The sequence below is a fragment of the Cupressus sempervirens genome, chromosome 2 (genome assembly GCF_028749045.1).
Source record: "Cupressus sempervirens isolate cs-2001-9-10 chromosome 2, ASM2874904v1, whole genome shotgun sequence".
NCBI classification, from domain to species: Eukaryota; Viridiplantae; Streptophyta; class Pinopsida; order Cupressales; family Cupressaceae; genus Cupressus; species Cupressus sempervirens.
This window is the reverse complement of record NC_143119.1, coordinates 235,496,600-235,517,265: the sequence shown is the minus strand read 5'-3', so window position 1 is coordinate 235,517,265 and position 20,666 is coordinate 235,496,600. Positions and strand designations below refer to the sequence as shown.

At 35.8% G+C, this 20,666-nt stretch overlaps 1 protein-coding gene across 1 annotated transcript in view; it reads left to right on the top strand.

The window, feature by feature from the left end:
- Nucleotides 1-2,637: 2,637 nt before the first annotated feature.
- The window catches only part of LOC149571911 (putative LRR receptor-like serine/threonine-protein kinase At1g53430), a 56,780-nt gene continuing 38,751 nt past the window's right edge, over nt 2,638-20,666 (top strand). Inside the window, exon 1 of the mRNA XM_089815748.1 lies at nt 2,638-2,782. Within this exon, the coding sequence (XP_089671874.1) occupies nt 2,638-2,782 (145 nt within the window). The remainder of the gene's footprint in view (nt 2,783-20,666) is intronic.

Genomic DNA, 20,666 nt, shown 5'->3' with positions numbered 1-20,666 from the left:
AAGTTCGTCTAGAAAAATCAATCAACAAAGGTAAGTGCATACCGAGAACCTTGGATGGAGTTATTCTCCATGGGGCCCAAAAGGTCACTATGGACAAGGTGCAACTTATGAGTTGCCCGCCATGATTTACCACTTGGAAAGGGCTCCCTATGCATCTTACCACTCATACAACCAGTACAAGAAATCTTAGAAGGAATAATGTGAGGCAAGCCATCAACTATATTGCTTTTGTGCATTAAAGTAATATAATCTGAATTTAAATGGCGAAGTCTTTCATGCCATATATTGAAATCAATAGAAGTATGTAAAGAATATCATGAACTAGCAAATTCATAGAATTTAAATAAGTTGTCATTATCCATTTTAGCATGAGAAATCATTTGTTTAGTTTGAGGATCTATCACATAACACGTATCTTTATAGAATTCAACTTTATAGTCCTGACATAACTTTGAAACAAAAAGCAAATCAGTTTTCAGATCAGGTACATACAATACATCATGCAATTTACCATTAGGAATAGTGACATCACCTAAACCTTCAACTTTACAAGTCTGATTATTAGCTAACTGAATAGGAATGTTAGCAATATCAAGTTGTAGAGAATCTAAAATTTCTTTATGAGAAGTTACATGTGAGGCACCACTGTCAACAATCCACTCTAAAGGTCTACAAACATTAAAGGTACAAGTAAAAGCATGACGAGAATTGGAACCATTAGAGTTACCTTTTTTATGATTTGATTTTTTATTATGGTTACTGTTGTTCATAGGTTTTTTATCATTTTATTTTTAAAAATAGTTATTGACAACATGACCATCTTTGTCACAATAAGTACAATGAGGTTTGGAATTTGAATGATTCCTTTGATTATTACTATTATGATTGTTATTATGATGATTGTTGTGGTTATTGTTATTATTGTTATATTTGGCATGAGATTTATTATTGAAATTATTAGAATTATTATTATAGTGTTTGTTATTATGATTATTATTATTATTATTATTTGAATGAAAATTATTATTATTTGAATTTTGAGACATAAATGCATGTTCAATTGATTTAAGAGTACCAAACTGAATTAGCTTAGCTTCTTCCTATATTAATAAATTTTGAAAAATAACATAAGTTAACTGAGTAGATAATGTAGGAATAACAAGCTATGCATGAATATTAGTTATAAACTGTTGAAACTGTCTAGGAAGACACTTTTTAAGAATAATATGAATTAGGTGAATGTCATCTAACTAAAGACCTAAAGCAACAAGTTGACTTTTAATAGAATCAATTTTTAACAAAAATTCATCCATGGTCTTAAAATTTGTATACCTGAGATCTTCAAGTTGATCCTGCAATTACATTTTACGGGATTCCTTTGCACTGTCATATTTGGTTTGTAAAATTGACTAGGTGTCATGGGCTTTAGAAAAATGTGCTATTAAAACATATAAATTTAGAATAATGGAAATACCAATTAACCCTAAAGATTCTTCATTTTTAAATTTCCAAGTATCTTTTTCATCTTGGGTAGCCACTGAACCAGGTTCAACAGAAGTATCAGTGGCTATCTCGAACAGGTGTTTAAAATGAAAAATAAATGAAATGTGTGTTTTCCAGGAATGATAATTAGTATGATTAAGTTTTATTTATGGAATTAAGGTTGACATTTTTATGGAAAAAAAATGTCCCCCTTATAGAAATATGAATTAAAAATTAACTAGAATGAATTAAAAAAACTTGCTGAGGAAACAATGATTAAGTTTCTAAAAACAAATGATACAACCCTGTAAAGAAACATTAGACTAATGATTAATTATTATTAATCGGAAAAAAAATGATAGAACCCTACAAGCAGATGTTAGAAATAATTATTAATTTGTAAGAAAAGAATAATGCAGAGGCGTTTGAAGGATTTAATGATAATTACATTAAAAAAATGAATCTAAGTAGCTATAATTAGGATTCCTAATGATTCAGAATGATGAAAAAAAACTTATAAATAATTATTAAAGGTCAAAATTTTAAGTTATAAATTGATTTTATAACTTTGTAATAAGACCAATAAAAAAATATTTAAATGATAAACCGATAAAGTCCTTAATGAAGGAATGATAATGAAAAAAAAAAATTTAAGTACTTATATTAAATCTTGCTAACAAAAATGATTTAAAAATAATAATAATAAGCCTTAATAATGTTTAATACTTTAAAAAACTTGAGACTTTAGAACTTAAAAGACTTGTTAAGGCTTTTTAAAAACTTAACAATTCTAAAACTTTAAAACTCAAGGAAAAGAACCATAATACTACTTTTGAAAAATGTAATACTCTTTTTAAAAAGAATGTCTCTCTCTTTAAAAAAGTCTGAATAAGCTTTCAAATGCTTTTGAAAAATGTAATACTCTTTTTAAAAAGAATGTCTCTTTCTTTAAAAAAGTTTGAATAAGCCTTCAAATGCTTTTATAAAAATGTAATATAGTTTTTTGAAAAAAAACTTAAGAAATATAATAGACTTTAAAAAAAAAAAAAAACCTACTTATTTAAAAACGTAATACACTCATGCAAAACAAAATGATTTAATAAGTCTTTAAGGAAAACACTTATCACTGGGGTTAATGCAACCGCTGCGTTATAGATGGCACCAAAGGTAGAGAAGAAGCCGAATGTAGAGAAGAAGCTCGCGTTTGCTGCGATTGCGAGGAGGCACCAACAATGGAGGAGGTCGAGGGTTAAAGAAAAAGCAAAAGGGTTTTTTAAGCCAAGGGCTATCTGGTCGTGCTGTTATGTTGTTTTCAATTTTTGAGGTTATTGAATGGCAGAAGTGAGGTATGGAGGAAGTGAGGTTAAAAAAGAGGGCTTGCATAGGAGCTAATAGAAATGATGGTTCGAATCCGATAGATCGCATCGAACATAAACACGGGTCTAAGGTTTGGATTCAAATGGACAGACGCAATAAGAAGGAAAAATGAGAAATAAATTTAAAGAATGAAGGTTACACAAGGTTTCAGAAGCAACTATAACAAGATGACAGAGAGGTAAAATAGAAAAAAAGAAAGATGCTAAAAAATGGAAATGCTAAAAAAACTGGAAGTAAAACAAAAAAGGTAAGATAGATTTGGAAAGAAGGAGATGCAAAAAAACATTACAATCTCATAGATTTAGAAAGATTGAATTCAAAAAAAGATATTTAAAATAAAGATTAGGAAATATTTTAATTTTTTTTTTTAAATATGAATAGGATATGTTTTGAATTTGAAAAAAAAGAATAGGAATATATTTTAATTTCAAAATTTTAAAAAACTAATCTATTGTGATTACTAAGATTTTTTAATAATCTCACATAGGATAATTATTTCCTTAATATTATTGAAGAAAAATAATTTTAATTAAATGATAATAATTAATTTACAAAAAATTATACAATTAAATGCTACTGCACCACAAAAAGTAGAATTAATGCTTAAAATATTAAAAATTAAAAATTGCACAATAAATGAGAGTTATGTGAGAAATGCTCCTTATTTTGGTGGCATGCCTTCCAAAACAAGAGCAAAAAAATATTAAAATTTTGATAGGAAAACCCTTTTGTGGCAAGGCTTCCAAAGAGGGTTAGTAAAAGAAATGATAGAAAATGATAAAAATAAATATAAAATAAAAACTGCACACACAAGATGTTAGGATAAGAAAACAACCACAACACAAACTTCTTCTCTCAATAACATCTTCAAATAAGGTGTGCTCCAATGAATGGCAACCATCAACACAAAAACTTAAAATGAGGATTAGTAACCAAGCTCTAATACCATGTAAGAAACGATAAGATAGAGCAAGGAATGAGAAACAATCCAAGTAAGTTAAGTGTGAAACAATGTTACCATGAGATAAGCAAAATCCAAGAGCATACACCAAGATAGTTCAACAATGGAGACAAGGATTTATAAGGGGAAAGCAAAGAAAACCCCTTGTGAGTATTATGAATGAAGGCAAATGCCTAGAGAAAAGAGAGAGAGTGTTGGAGCAAAATAGCTCAATACAATAACATCAAAGTGATGTGTAGAGAAGAAAGAAAGAGGAGCATCTCTTTTAAAAAGATGAGAAAGGAGTTGCATGTGTTTGCATGTGTAACTCCAATTTCTATGAATGCCACATTCATAATAGGTGTGTGCAAAGTGTCAAGATCCTCTTAAGGAGGATAAGCTAAATTTTTTAATAAAGGAATTATAAAAATGAGTTGTCCTCACATGTGGAATAAAGGACAAATAATGACATGTCCTCCACATGTGTACAATAGGACAAACTACATTTAGGGATCCTTGGAATATCCCAATTAAATACATCCAAGGGAAGATTAACCTTTCTAACAAGACAGATAGAAGAAAAGAAGAAGATTGAAGAAGCCAAGCTGAAATTGCTTGGAGAAAAGAAGCAAAAAGAAGATGTAAAGAAGAGAGAAGAAGAAAAAGAGAAAAAGTTGGAAGAAGAAAAGAAAGAAAAAGAAAAGGAAGAAAGAGAAAAGAAAGTGAGAGAAGAGAAGGAAGAAGAAGAGAGAAGATCAAAGAAGGTAGCAAAGAAAAAACAAAAGAAAGATGAGGTGAAAGAATCTAGCTCATCCTTTCTTATATCTCTTGTTAACCTTATAGGTGATGATGATGATCAATCTAACTTGATCTCATCCTTGACAAAATTGTTTAAGAATAACAAAAAGATGAAAAGCCTATAGAGAGCATTAATGGAGGTGACTGATAGATTGCATGACACCCTCACAACCAAACACACTAAAGTAGAACCTGAACATAGAGCTCAAGTAGTTGTAAAATTATTTGATGACAAATTTACAAACTTTTTGAATGTTGCTGAGTCTAAGGCTCAAATTTCACATGATACTAATCTTTTTAGCACCATTTGTCAAAATATTTAGAATGATTTGTTTAGTCTTGATACTTGTATCAATGAACTCCAAAGATGTCAACAAGTTGGCAAGGTACTATACATCAAATGTACTTTATCTCATATGTTGACCAAATATTTGGATAGAAAGATTCAAGGGAAGCTGTGTCAGCTAGAAACTCTAACCAGTTAGTTACAAAAACCCTCTTCTAGAGTTGATGAGTTAGAAGGACAAGTTGCTAGTGTTCACTTAGACATCAAGAAACTGGAACTTGGAAAAGATCTAATTTTGAGAAGACTATTAGAATTTAGAGAATCAATTGCTCTAAAGGTATCAGCCCTTGAAAGACAATTGGAAGAATGTGTCAAAGCAAAGGACACTTATGCAAACTTCACCTATGTCGAGCTTAATCTAGTTGAGATTGCATCATATGCCTTATGTGCAATGTTCACCATTGTTGAAGTAGTAAAGGGAATTTGGGAGAAAGGTATGAATAGTTTGAAAGAAAATTTTGATGATTATATGAAGACTTTAACAACTTAAGGTAGCAAGATAGTGTTTTGACAACCATACAACTTTTTTGACGATTTTTGAACTTTTCGACCTTTTTCATTGATGTCAAAGGGGGAGAAATTGCAAAAGAATATTATGTAGTAAGTAATGGATGTAGCAATCACATCGAAAGGGGTAGAAATTAAGCAATTGAGCATTTGTAATATGAAGTATATGTAATGTATTAGATAATAAGTATTGTAAGTTTTTGTTAAGGTTTTGTCACTTAGCCAATTTTCTTTACTTTTTTGCCATCAATGCCAAAGGGAGAGATTGTTGACAATTGGCTATATGTAGTGATGTAATTTTTGTCATTAATGGCAACACATGATGTACATACTTGTGGGTGAATGCACCAAGTTGTGGTGCCAAAAGGATGACACTTTTTTCCTTCAAAATTTCCAATAGCACACACACCCTATGGCTAGGCATAGGCTTGTTGAGCCTAGGCCATAAGGTGTGCACACTATAGTACATACACGCTATTGAAAAATGAATTTCTCAATAGTGCATGCCCACTAAAGTGCATATGTGCTATGGAGAAATGGAATTCTCACTAATGCATGCATGCTATAGCATGTACACACTATTAGAAATCACATAACTATTAGAAATCACATACAACAATAGAAACCTCTACTCTCTCTCTCCCCCCTCCTCTCTCCCTTCACCCTCTGTCTCTCAATTTCTCCCTCCCTCTCTCCCTACCTCATCCTCTCTCTCTGAATTCTATCCTATACTCTTTCCCTCTTCCCTCTCTCCCCCAACCCTCTCTCTCCCTCCCTCCCTCCCTCCCCCTCTCCCCCCTCTCCCTCCCTCTCTCCCTCCCTCTATCATCCCCTACTCTATGTGCCCCTCTCTCTCTCTCTTTATATACATCCTATCCCACATACTCTTTGAACCCCCATTCCTCTCTCTCTCTCTCTCTCTCTCTCTCTCTCTCTCTCTCTCCCTTTATAATCCACTACTCTATGTCCATCTCTCTCTCTCTCTCTCGCCCTTGCTCTGTCTCTCTCTCTCTCTCTGTCTCTCTCTCTCTCTCTCTCTCTCTCTCTCTCTCTCTCTCTCTCTCTGTGCCCCCCTCTCTCCCTCCCTCCCTCTCCATTCCCTTCTCTTCATTTCTCCCTCACTCTCTCCCTACTTCATCCTCTCTCTCTCTCTCTCTCTCTCTCTCTCTCTCTCTCTCTCTCTCTCTCTCTCTCTCTCCCCCTCCCTACCCCATCCTCTCTCTCTTTCTTTGCATCCTATCTCATACTCTTTCCCTCATCCCCCCCCTCTCTCTCCCACCCCCTAATCTGTGTTACTTTCTCTCTTTCTATGAATCCTATCCCATGTACTCTTTGAGCCCCCATCCTCTACTCCCTATCAATCTCTCTCTCCTATCCACTACTCACTCTCTCGCTCCCTCTCCCTCCTCTCCCTCTCCCTTGCTCCCTCGCTCCCTCCCTATATATATGCATCCTATTCCATGTAACTTTTGAACCACCATTCCTCTCTCTCTCCCTCCCTCTCCCTCTCTCTCTCTCTCGCCTCTCTCTCTCTCTCTATATACATACATACATACATACATACATACATATATATACATACATCTATATATATACATTATATATATATACATACATACATACATATATACATCCTACTCCATGTATGCTTTGAATCACCATTCCTCTCTCTCTCTCTCTCTCCCTCCTAATCTCACCCTCTCACATCCCCTACTATGTGTCCCTCCCTCCCTTTCTATGCATCGTACCCCATGTACCCTTTGATCCCCCATCCTCTACTCTCTCTCCTCTCTCTCCCATCCCATACTCTATGTCCCTCTCTCTCTCTTTCTATGCATCCTATTCCATGTAATATTTGAACCACCATTCCTCTCTCTTTCTCTCTCACTCTCCCTCTCCCATCCCCTACTCTATGTCCCTCTCACTTTCTATGAATCCTATCCCACATATGCTTTGAGCTCCCATCCCCTACTCTCTCTCTCTCTCGCTCACACATGCATGCTCCCTCCCTCCCCTCTCCATTTCTCCCTCCCTCTCTCCCCATTTCTACCTCGCTCCCTCCCTACCCCATCCTCTCTCTCTCTCTCCCTCTCCCATACCCTACTCTATGTCCCTCTTTCTTTCTATGCATCCTATCCCACATATGGTTTGAACTCCCATCCCCTACTCTCTCTCTCTCTCTCTCTCTCTCTCTCTCCCTTGCTCCCTCTCTCCTTCCCTCTCCATTTCTCCCTCCCTCTCCCCCTACCCCATCCTCTCTCTCTCTCTCTCTCTCTCCCTCTCTCCCTCTCTCTCTCTCCCATCCCCTACTCTATGTCCCTCTATGCATCCTATCCCATGTACACTTTGAACTCCCATCCCTCTCTCTCTCTCTCTCTCTCTCTCTCTCTCTCTCTCTCTCTCTCTCTCTCCTTCCCTCTCTCCCTCTCTCCCTCCTTCACTCCCTCCCTTGCTCCCTCCTTCCTTCCCTCTCCATTCTCCTCTCTTCATTTCTCCCTCCCTCTGTCTGTACCCCCCCCTCTCTCTCTCTCTCCCCCTCCCTCCCCTACCTTAATTATTTAATATTTATTTAATTTATGTGAACTCTCTCTCTCTCTCTCTCTCTCTCTCTCTATGCTCTTTCCCTATTCCCTTCTATCTTTCTATTATTCTTTTTCACTCTACATCATATCCCCTACTCTCTCCCCAACCTCTACTCTCTCTCTCACTCTTTACCCTCTCTCCCTCTCTATCTCTCTCCTTCCCTCTCTCCTTATCCATCCTGTCTATCAAAATTGAAGGCTTAAATAGTGCATATAGGCTATTTAAGTCTTCAATTTGAAAAAGGTTTAAATAGCGTACACACACTATAGTGTATATGTGCTATTTAAGCCTTGAATTTAAAAATGCTTTAAATAGTGCACACGCACTATAGCACGTACACACTATTGCATGCATGCGCTATCTAAAGCATTGGATACCACCAAGTCTTAGGCTTGCATTTTCCTTGGGGATCTAACCGAAAGGTTTGGAGGCTCTAAACTAGTCTAAGACGTATTTTGTAGTAAGCATACAAAAATGCTTTTTTTTTTTCTTTTGTGCTCTCCTTCAAATTTTCCTATGGTTGAGAATCAATAAAAGTAGGTTACATAGTATTATAGATGTCTATGTTAGCTATATAACCTTATAATTTATTTCAAATTCATATTATTTCAAGCCTTTCAACCATAATTTCTTTTGAATGTATGTCACATTTCTCTCAAAAACTAACATGTACTAATTCGGGTGTAGATTTTAGCTCGTTCATAGAATTTTGCAAAAAGTTAGTTTCCTAGAAACTAGACTCCATTCTACACACTTTGAAAAAAATAAGTTTTTATTTTGGATTAAGTTTTAATAATTTCTAGGGGGAGCACATAGATATTTCACATTTTTGGGATGTTTCCACTTACAAAATTCATAAAAAAATACACATTATAAAATTACCCAAAATTTTTGGAATAAACTATAGGATGTTAGGTAACTTTTGACTAGAGCAATTAAAGAGTTTCAAAATAAAAGTTAAAATTTCAAGGGGAGTACACTTTGTACTATGTTATGTTTTTTCTGAAAAATTAGTACCTCTTTCTGTGGCTTCCTTTTTTGAGGGTCTAAAACTAAACCATTTTGAAAAAAAAATAGTAGTTTAGAAACTAGATTCAAAAGACTACTACTTTTGTTTTTGTCATATCTTCAAATTTTAAGTGTAACTATCTTCAAATTGTTGTCGAAGTTCAAAAATTGTTGATTTCAAAAAAAAGGTGTCCACTTATAGGTCCCCCTTTTGGCACCACAACTTGGTGCACTTACCCTTGTAGTAAACCTCGAAAATAAAAATACTTAGCTTTTGGTACTCAAAAAATTGTCTAAGTATGAAATTGGTTTACAACAATACATTGTTTTATATGCAAAATGTTTCTGACGTCATACTATGACTAGAAAAGTTTGATGGAGATAGTATACATGTTGATGATGATGTGTATAACCTTGTACATAAGTATAGATAGTACAAAAAAGAGATATTCACTATTTACCCAGTGAAATAGAACAACAAAATTAAAGGAAAGAAATTATTTTGTTTACAAAATAATTACTTGACCAATTAGGGCCAACATCCTAGATGTTTACTCTGAGTTGGAAAAGTATATTATGGTCTTAGCTGACCTAATAACAATTTTTGAAAAGTCATGGTATTTATATGAAATATATCTTGCGAGAAGAAGTATGCAATTGTATTATAGTAAGTGATATGTGGACTTTTTGTGAAGTGATATATGCAAAGTTTTGAGAACATAATTTTGTGGTCAGAGATCTGTAAAGAAAGAAGGTACAACATCTATATACTTGAGGAATAATTATTTATTTGGGTAGTGAGCTCCTATTGTAATTGGAAGTGCATGTTTGGGTAGTGAGCTCTTCTTGCATTTACTGTAATACAACTCCTAATAGGGTTGGAATCTGCTAACAAGGATTCGAATTCTCCTAATAGGGGCTCTCTATACTGAATTTGATCATCAACTCCTAACATGCTCCATTCTCTAACAAGGAACATCTATATTAGTATATCATCTAATGGTAATCATCCCCACTAGGGTCTTCCCTTGGCCAAGGTTTCCCTAGCTAACAAAATATGGTGTTATGAGTTCTCTTTATGCATGGTTATTATTACTATTCAACATTACTTGTTTACTTTCTTATGCATGGTTCAAAGTAATTAATAATATCTAGTTGGTGAAAAAAGTTTGTAGAATACTGATTCATCCCCGCACCACCCACCCCCCGCCCCCCCCCCACTCTCAGTATTCCCTATTTCTAATAGAGTAGTATAAAAGGGGACTAGGTGGCATTTGGAAAAAATAAGTTTGTAGAAGCATTTGTAGTGTTAGAAAATGAATTTGCAATGATAGAAAATAGTCTTGCAATGTTAGCAAGGGTGCACTGATAGCATTGGGGATAGTATGGGAGGAATATCAGTGGGAGAAATTGGTGGGTTGTCAAAGTTCAGCAAGTCAGAGGCAAGAAATTTTGTATCTCTTGATTTGTTGAAGTTAATATAATTTCTTCATCTTTACAACTAGTTTTCCCTTCAGGGTTTTTCAAGAGAAAATTTGTTTGAAAACATTGTGTTCTTTTTCTTGTTTATTTCTTTCCATTTTTTTATAAGTGAAGTTTCACTTGTGTTATTTTTTGATATTAGTTGTGAATTTAGTTTCAATAGTTTAATAATCATTTTAGATAGAAGATTAATAATCAGTGACCACAATAGAATTTTTCACATGGTATCAGAGCAGTGTTGAGGGTAGAAGAGTTTTTCCCTAGGAAAGAAATTGAGGGTTTATTAAAACCTATGTTGATCACTTTAGATTTAACAATACTTTAACCCCTTGAGATGGCTTGAGCTGGTTTGAGAGATTAGGATAGATTGGAGGGTCCCTCGAATTTTGGTGTCTAGAAGCCTAGACTTTCTTTATTGTTGGAAGAAAATTGTATCAAGGATTATGTTACCATTATTGTAGCTATACCTATAGATGTGACACATCTTGCAACATATAAGAAGGATGATGCTATGGCAAGGAGGATAATCCTTGATGGTGTCAAGGATCATATTGTTCCATATATCTTGGAGCTAGATCTATAACAAAGAAGATGTGGGATGCCATTTTAAATTTGTACCAGAATGATACCACTAATAGCAAGATGATTCTCGGAGAGAAGTTGAAGAATAATCAGATGAACCAAGGAGAAGATGTTACAAGTTACCTCACTGGTCTTAGACTTGTCAAGGACAAGTTAGTAGTTGTTGGAGATAGCTGTAGTGATGACGATCTAGTGAGAATAGCCCTAAATGTGTTTACTAAGAAATAGGGTGTCTTTGTTCAAGTTGTCAGTGGATGAGATACCTTACTGATTTAGGATCAACTATCGACTTATTTCACTCAGGAAGAGTTTAGAATAGGTCTTGTCAATGGGGCCAACAAGAGTTAGAAAAGTGAAGTGGAATAGGAAAATGTTGCCCTAGCAATGGAAGGGAAAGTAAAGAAGGGGTCTAGAAAAGGATAAAATTCATAGAGTGAGACAAAGAAGAAGAAGAAGGACCTTTCTAAGATCAAGTGCTTTGGTTGTCACGAGTAAGATTTCCTAGAAAGGAAGAATGCAAAGAAGTAGGTGGCAACTTCAACATGTGCAAAAGAAATCTCCAGTAGATTGGAAAATGAGTTTTCACTTATAGCTTATGTGGTTAACTCAACCTCATAGTGTGTTTAGTAAAGAGATACTGGAGCATCATTTCATACGACAAGAGTTAGCAAGTACTTCTCTAGTTATACATAGGAGAATATCAATATCCAAATTTCTATGGGAAACTTGACCAAACTCAATGATGAGTCTAAAAAATGCCTTTATTTTGTTATGTTTAAATACTTCGTTTATCCTTCTTTTAACACTTATAAGCCTATGTTTGATAAACCTTTGATGCTTTATGGGGTAGAAAAACTATGTCATCTTTTGCCTAAATTATATCTAATATGCAGTATTTCATATAAATATCCAAATGTGCAATCTTATGCTTGAATTTAGTTTGATGGATGTTTATTTGCAAATATGTCTTATATCATAAGTAACCTAATGATAAGGATTAAAGGATGAGCGGAAGAATCCATAAGTTGGTTGCCGACAGCATTCAAGGAGAAATGAGCATCAAGGAACAACCACGAAAAGGAAGTTATAACCACTCTAGGAAACATGTCAGCGAATAAGGAGGAGCTTTTACGAGCCATTGCCTTCTCTGCATTTACATTGTAACAAGTGGATGCCGAGACTTCATTGCTCCCTCCTCAATTTCATTATCCTTCCTTTCCACTTTCAGTTATTCTCCTATATTCTCTCCTGCAGACTTAACTTAGGACAGTTACTTTTCTGTTATGTAATAAAGAGTAGATTCCCTATATATGTCGAGAGCGACTCCTGTGTGAGAAAGTTTTGGTTTTTGATAAGTTTTATCGAGTAAGAGAGAACACTGATTCACAGTTTGTTGTAGTTGTGTTTTACAATTCTGAATCATGTAATGACTGATTAATGAAATGAATTAGTTCTCTTTAGCTTCTATCCTGTGTTGGTAGATTAGAGAAGCCAACCAAGGGGGCCCACTTGGAAGGTGGATTAGATTAGGATAGAATAGATTCATTTTACTAGCATTAGTAATATTTTAAGTAAGATGTAGCTAGTTAATTCCTTCCTGTAGCATCACACTTCATGAACATTCCTGTAGCATCTGCGAGAACAGTCTAGTGGATGAGTCAAGATGGAATCTCTATTATCTTGTCATTGTGTTTTCAACATTCATAGATTCAGTATTTTCCTTTCCACAACAGTAGTGTAGTTTCCTTCCTTTGCATTTTTACTTTCCTACAGCACAAGCATAATGACTCATCAAGGTACCTAGTGCACATACTGTGCCGACCATTTCAAGTATATGTCCTTGGGTTGACAATCTAAATGCACCTCATGGTAGGAGAAAAGTAGTCCTTAGCTTGAATAGATTATTCCTAAGCCAGGCCTAGCGCATGACTATGGAACACCTATTGTGAGGCGGTTCATTTTTGGTGCCATTGCCGGGGATGGTGTCAAGCTAGGAGCATTTTTGAGTCATAGTTTTTAGATTAAGTTCTTTTTACTAGTGTGAAAATTTTAGTTGCATGCATCGAAGAGGAAGATGACGAGATGAATATGGCAAATTTCTTCCACAAGGATTTGTTAATTTGAATGAAGAATTTAAAGAAGAAGTTGAGTTGACCTTTGAAGACACAAGTCCTATTTTCCCCATAGTATCATCATCAAGAGCTAAATCCCTAGATATACCTGGTCTCCAACCTTTCACTGAAATAGTGACCAGTCTTCTTGATAACACTACCTTGAATCCACCATTTGTTAATCATCTAGTGCCTAACATTCCTTTTCAGCAGCAACCTCATAATCCAGTCCCACCAGTCATGGTACAACCCACTTTTCCATTTCCACTTCCAAGTCTCATAACCAATGCAAATCTCAAGAATATACCTCCCACTGCTCTTTCGAAGTTCTATGGCCTTGCAACTGAAGACCCTAATACCTTCTTGTTTGAGTTTGACATCCTTTTTCGTAGTTTTGACTACAACAGTGATGCCCATAAGCTTAAATTATTTCCAGCCACATTGAAAGAATCAGCTTTACGATGGTTCATGGGCTTAGGAGCCAATGTAGCTATGAATTGGGATGAAATGCAAGCCTTGTTTTTGGAAAAATATAAAGAATATTGCAAAGCATCTGGCACAAGAGGAGATGATATTTGTAGGATATCACAGAAGGAGGAAGAGACATTAGAAGACTATGTTTCTCGATTTTTATATACACTACAAAAGAATCCTCAGCACACATTGTCTAAAGATTCCCAAAAACTAGTCTTTCTAAGAGGAGTGAATGAAGACTGTTTGGAAGCATTGGACCTGATGGCCGGTGGAGATGTATATCAAGCTCAATGGGATGACCTCAAAAAGATATGTCAAAACTACTCAAGGTCAACCATGAAGAAAGGTCGAGGACCCCGTTCTACGGTTACAAAAGGAATTAGTCATCGCATTTCAAAACTTGAAATATCCAATTTTTTGTCAGATTTCAAACAAGACATCATTAATGATATCGCTACACAGTTGGATAGAATGATTGCAAAGGAGAAGCAAGAAGAGGCTGAGTTACAACTAGCTGAGTACTATCCTCATTGCCGAAAGCAAAAGAAGGATTGCCACTGTAAATTGGTTGCAAGCATGGAGAACCAACATCTTCCAACTGGATATGTAAAGATAGATGGGGATGATGAGCAAGTATTCTTTGTTGCTCAACGCCGACCATGGGCTCAATGTCAAGGTATGCCTCAAGACCCCTTGCAAAATTCAAATTCATATGGTAATCAATGCCAAAACTACAATACCCAAGGTCCTCCACAAAACCAACCCAATTGGAATAATGCTGGGCAAAATAACCTACAACAGTCTCAATGGTTTCAAAATTCCCAACAACCTTGGCCTAACCAGCAGAATAACCAATGGCCCCAAAACCAGCAGAACCAATGGCAACCACCCCAAGGGAATTGGAAATCTCCAAAATAATGGAAGGGATCTCAACAATGGCCTAACCAAAATACTGGCGCTCCACAATTACCTCCTCTAGCTCAACAACCTGCTTTAATGCCACCACCTACAAATAGTGGACCTCAAAAGAAAACATAGCTACCTACACAGCCTCAGCCAAATCCAAATAGTCAACCAAAACATCCCATGTATAGTGCTGATACCCAGCAGTACCCTGCTTATGCCCTAGATGTCGCAGATATACATTTGAGATCTGGAACGACCTTACTAGCACCAAAGCCACCTCTTATAATTGAAGTATCAGACTCTCCTGCAGCATTAGAACCTTTGGTTGATGAACCTATTGACCCAACTAATGTTACCATACCAATACTAGTTCAACCAGTAGTAGAGTCTCCTTTTCTAGACCAACTAATAATAAAGGAACTTGAACAAAGCAAGGAACAACCCTTTGACATTGTTAACCAGTTGAAGAATATGCATGTCCAAATACCTTTGTTTGAAGCTATTAAGGACATTCTTGCTTATGGAAAAGCTATAAGGGAAGCTTGTCTAAAGAAACCTGGAAGGAAGAAGAAGGATCCTACCACAGCTCATGTTGTTGGACACTTAGCTGATATCATGTTAGGAAGAGTGATTTCACCAAAATATTCTGACCCAGGGAGTCTAGTAGTAAGTGTCAGCATAAATGGTCAATTTGTTAAAAATGCCTTAATAGATTTGGGAGCTGCTATAAATGTGATGACTAAAGAAACCATGAAGAAGTTAAAAATAGAAGGATTAAGGTCCACACCAACTATTCTGTAGCTTGCAGATAGTTCCACTATCATTCCTGATGGAATGATAGAAAATATTGTTGTGACCTTAGATTCCCTAGAATATCCTGCAGATTCATGATTTTGTCCCCTAAAGTAAACCTATCTGGCTATCCTGTCATTCTAGGTAGACCATGGTTGGCCACAACTGATGCAAACATAAATTGCAAATCAGGGAATATGACCATATCAAATGGCCAAGCAACCAAGCAATTTGATCTATATCCTCCCACACAAGCATTACTAGATTTGAGTACATCCTTTTGGCCAGATTTAGGAGATGAAGAAGAAGAGATAAATTCCATAGTACAACTTATGATGTTACATAGGCAATCTTTTCTAAAGTTGCAAGAAGAAGATTCAGTAATCCAGAGTATCCTTACCAACACTTGTGTGGTAGGAAAAGATGTGTCTGAAAGCTCTGTATTAGAATTGATTACATATGAGGAGTGTGATATAGTTGTACTTTACTTAAGGAACCTAAAAATCTTTATTCACTACTTCCCTGTGAATTAGAAGGAAGCCCAATCTCTGGAATTGCTATGGTAGAATCCACTATTCCTGTTGAACTGAGTAAAGGGTTAACCCCAAATTGACATCTGTACAGATGGAATAATTAAAAGAGTTGCTTCAGAAGCATGAGAAGACTTTTTCTTGGGATTATGGTGATATGAAAGGATTAAGCCCTACACTATGTACCCATAGGATATACATTAATGAAGGTTGTCTACCACTTCATCAACCTTAGAGGAGGATAAATCCAAGCCTCGGAGAAACAGTCAAAACAGAATTGCAAAAACTGCTTGATGCTGGCTTTATCTATCCTATATCTGATAGTAAATGGGTATCACCGCTGGTTATAGTACCTAAGAAAGGAGGAAAATGGAGAATTTGTGTAGATTATAGGGAGTTGAATAAGGCTACTAAAAAGGATCATTTTCCTTTACCCTTCATAGACCAAGTTTTGGATACACTAGCTGGAAAGAAGTACTTCTCCTTTCTAGATGGATACAGTAGATATAATCAAATCAGTATTGCTCCTGAAGACCAAGAAAAAACTACATTTACCTGTCCATGGGGTACTTTTGCATACTCTATTTTACCATTTGGTCTTTGTAACGCTCCTACAATGTTTCAACGGGTTGTAATTAGTATTTTTGTTAATATATCACATGATTGTATGGAAATCTATATGGATGACTTTACAAAATTTGGAGTTACTTTTGAAGAAGCAATGATAAATCTTGAAAAAGTTTTGGTAAGATGTCAAGAACATAATTTGGCACTAAATAGTGAAAAGTGTTTCATGCTCATGCAAGAGGGTGTGGTACTCGGTCATTTCATATCTACTGCAGGTATACAAGTAGACCTAGCTAAAATTGAGGTAATTCAAACATTACCCATACCCACTAAATTAAAAGGTATCAGATCTTTTTTGGGACATGCTAGATATTACAGGCATTTTATAAAAGACTTTAGTAAAATAGCTAGTCCCTTGTACAAGTTGCTCACCAAAGAAGCTGAATTCGATTGGACACCTGAGTGTGATAAAGTTTTCCTGCAGCTTAAGCAACTTTTGACCATAGCCCCAATTTTACAAGGCCCTGATTGGAACCTACCTTTTCACATATATACAGATGCTTCTGATTATGCCATAGGTGCAATTTTAGCATAGAAACAATCAAATCTTGAAAATGCCATTTATTATATCAGTAAGACTCTTCATGGCCCAAAACTGAATTACATAGTGATTGAAAAAGAATTGTTAGCAGTAGTCTATGCTCTAAATAAATTTTGGCATTACATCACAGGTTATCCTATCTATGTCCATACTGATCATGGAGTAATCAAATATCTCATGAACAAACCTGCTATAACTGGTAGGTTAGCAAGATGGTTACTATTGCTACAAGAATTTGACATAACCATAGTGGATAAGCCTAGAAAAACAAATATCATAGCTAATTATTTGTCAAGAATCAATCATCATGATACTGATACTACTCTGGTAGATGATGCATTTCTAGATGAACATTTGTTTCATATTGCTGTTAAAGTTCCATGGTATGCAGATATTGCTAACTACATTGTAGCTAATAAGATACCAGCACATTTTTCTTATAAGGAGAGAAAGCTTCTCATACAGAAAAGCTTCCATTTCTCATGGATAGACAATTTTTTGTTCTATACTGGACCTGATCAAGTTATGCACAAATGTGTAAGAGAAGATGAGACATGTGATATTTTGCATGCATGTCATAATGAGCCCTGTGGAGGACATTTTGTAGCCAAAAGAACAGCTTTCAAAATCTTAGCCACTGGTTACTATTGGCCTACCCTTCATAAAGATGCAATCAATTATACAAGGAAGTGTGACCAATGCCAAAGAATGGGTCACCCAACCAAAACAGATGAAATGCCTCTGAATCCTCAAGTGGTGTTAACACCATTTGACAAATGGGGAATGGACTTCATCAGTCCTATTGATCCTCCATCCAATGGGAAGTCTTATATTCTGGTTTGTACTGACTACCTAACCAAATGGGTTGAGGTTAAGGTTATGAAGCATGCCTATGATGAAAAAGTTGCCGAATTCTTGTATGAAGAGAATTTTACACACTATGGAGTTCCTAAAGAAGTGGTTACTAATCAAGGCACACAGTTTACTTCCAACCTGATTTCAGAGTTGATGAAATAGTATAACATCAGGCATCGCAGATCCAGTCCTTATCATCCACAAGCCAATGGACAAGTAGAAGTTACCAACCATGAGCTGGAAAATATTCTAACTAAAACAGCCTATTTGCATCATCGAGATTGGATCAGCCGATTACAAGAAGCTATTTGGGCTTATAGAACAACTTGGAAAACCACTATCAGATTCACACAATTTGAGCTTTTGTATGGAAAAGTGACAATGCTTCCAATTGAATTTGAACACAAGACTTTAAGAACAACCTTGACCTTAGATATTGATCTTCCTGCAGCACAAAGAGAATGCCTCCTGCATCTTAATTCTTTGGATCAAATGCGCAAGACCACTTTAGAACACACTGAACTGATGCAAAAATAGAGAAAACACTGGCATGATTCTCATATCCTCAACAAACAGTTCAAAGCTGGTGACTAGGCATTATTATATGATTTTCACTTTAAGGATATGCCAGGGAAGCTGCAAACACGATGGTTAGGACCATATCAAATCATCCATGTCTTTGACAATGGAACAGTTCAACTAACCATAATTGATGATGTGCTTTTCAAAATGCTGATCAACGGTCATCGACTTAAGCTTTACAAATAGCCTCAAACAAAAGCCAAATTCATGCAACAGTTCGAACAACCAGATCCAACAACAACTCAAGTATCTCTTCCTGCAGCAGAAGGTGAAAACCTTCTGCCTGCTCCTCTTCAACATTAATTCTAATTTGCATGTCCATAATAATAACTTTATGTTTGCATAAAGTCCATTTTATTTTCATGATATTTATTTCCATTCATATCTTAATCTTCCATCCACCCACCCCACTCCATTTCTTAATCTTCCATCCACTCACTTTCTACATAATTAAGTTTTTGTGTTTTCAATCAAATCTACACATGCTGATGGATGCTGCCATTTACATTATTTTTGCCACCTTTTTTTGGAGCATGTGACAATCCACATGGCAGGTATAAACGTTTTCAAACTATTATTCATTTATAAGTTTGCAGATTTTGTTAATTATATATAATACTGCATAGTCTCTATAATTATGACATATTCCAGTCCCTCACCCATACTAGTCTAACAAGTGAGGACACTTGTCATAAAATTAGCAGGGGGTAGGGGAGTGTCGTACTATCCAATGACATGCCTGATTAACTGTGATGATTTTCTAAATCTTGGCATTACCCCTTATTAATGAGAACTTTTTGCCATAAGTATGCCATGTCAAGTGTTGTACTCCCACTTTTTGAATGAATTTTTTTAATTTTTCGTGCTAAGCCATGATGTGACCCATTTTTTAAAATTTTGGCATTTGACCCATGTTTTTAAATGATTTATATGCAAATTCATGATTTACTTTTACCTAAAGTTTAATTATGGCACATAACAATTGGTTATGGCAATTAATGTTCCCAAAAAGAAGTGGTGAAGCATCTGAGAAATAATGCAGAGTCTTGAAGTTTGCATTCAAAAAGGGAGAGAGAAACGGAGTAGAAGAAGAAGTATCAAGAAATGGGAGCGGGTTTATAGAGAAAAGAGCCAGTTGAGCACATTTTGTTGCTCTTTGACGTAGAAGCAGTAAGAAGATTCAATGCATACGGGTGGTTAGGTTATTGTTTGAATTTAACAGCATATGGTGAAGAAGCAGCTGTAGAATTCACTAGGACATTTGATGAAGGTGAAGCTTCTATGTGGAGTTTGATAGTAATTGCAACAGAAGAACGAATTGCAGAAGTAACAGGGTTACCTTCTGTTGGAGAGCATTATTCGAGCTCGCATGATGCTAGGTCAGCAAGAGCCTAGTTCACTACCCCACATGACCCTCAATTGGATGTTACAAAGTAGGGGTACACGAGATTGTCTTTGCTGCCTCCATACCCTGAGCTAGCAATGCATGTCATCAGGTATTTTACTTGTGAAGGCAGATTTTCTCACTTACATGCACACCATTTTAAGTTGCTTAGTTGTATAAGGCACAATATTGCTGTGAATCTTCCAAATTTTTTGTATAATATGCTCTGTATTAGTGCGGAAGAGACTCAAAAAGGGAAAGATAATTTTGTCACTCACCATGCCTTGATTAAGTTGTTAATAGAAAGGTCTTTTAGGGATGTATCCCCTTTGACATGGGATGACTTTGTGAAATTTAAAACCCCACAACCCCAAGTTGACCTTAGTGAATGACAGGGTGAGGAAAACGTAGTTCCCAGTAGTGAGCTTGCAGAACAAAATATTGAGGGAGCTGAAATAGAAAATGCACAAGGGATTGAACCAGAATTTGCTTCCACTAAAGAGAATGTGCCTCCACCTAAATAGGACATCCCTAAAACCACTACTAGTAAAGCTAAAAGGAAACGGAAGTCACCAGAAGAAACCGCTGCTCAACAAAAACCTAGTCCTGCAATTAAGCAACAGAAGAAAACAAAGAAGGTTCCTATAGCAACTAATCCTGCAGCAGTGATACCGAAACAAAAAAGTAGGCAAAAGACAGTAGTACAAGAAGAGACTCCTTTGTGGAGAAGCCTTAGAATGAGAGGGAAAATTTTTAAAG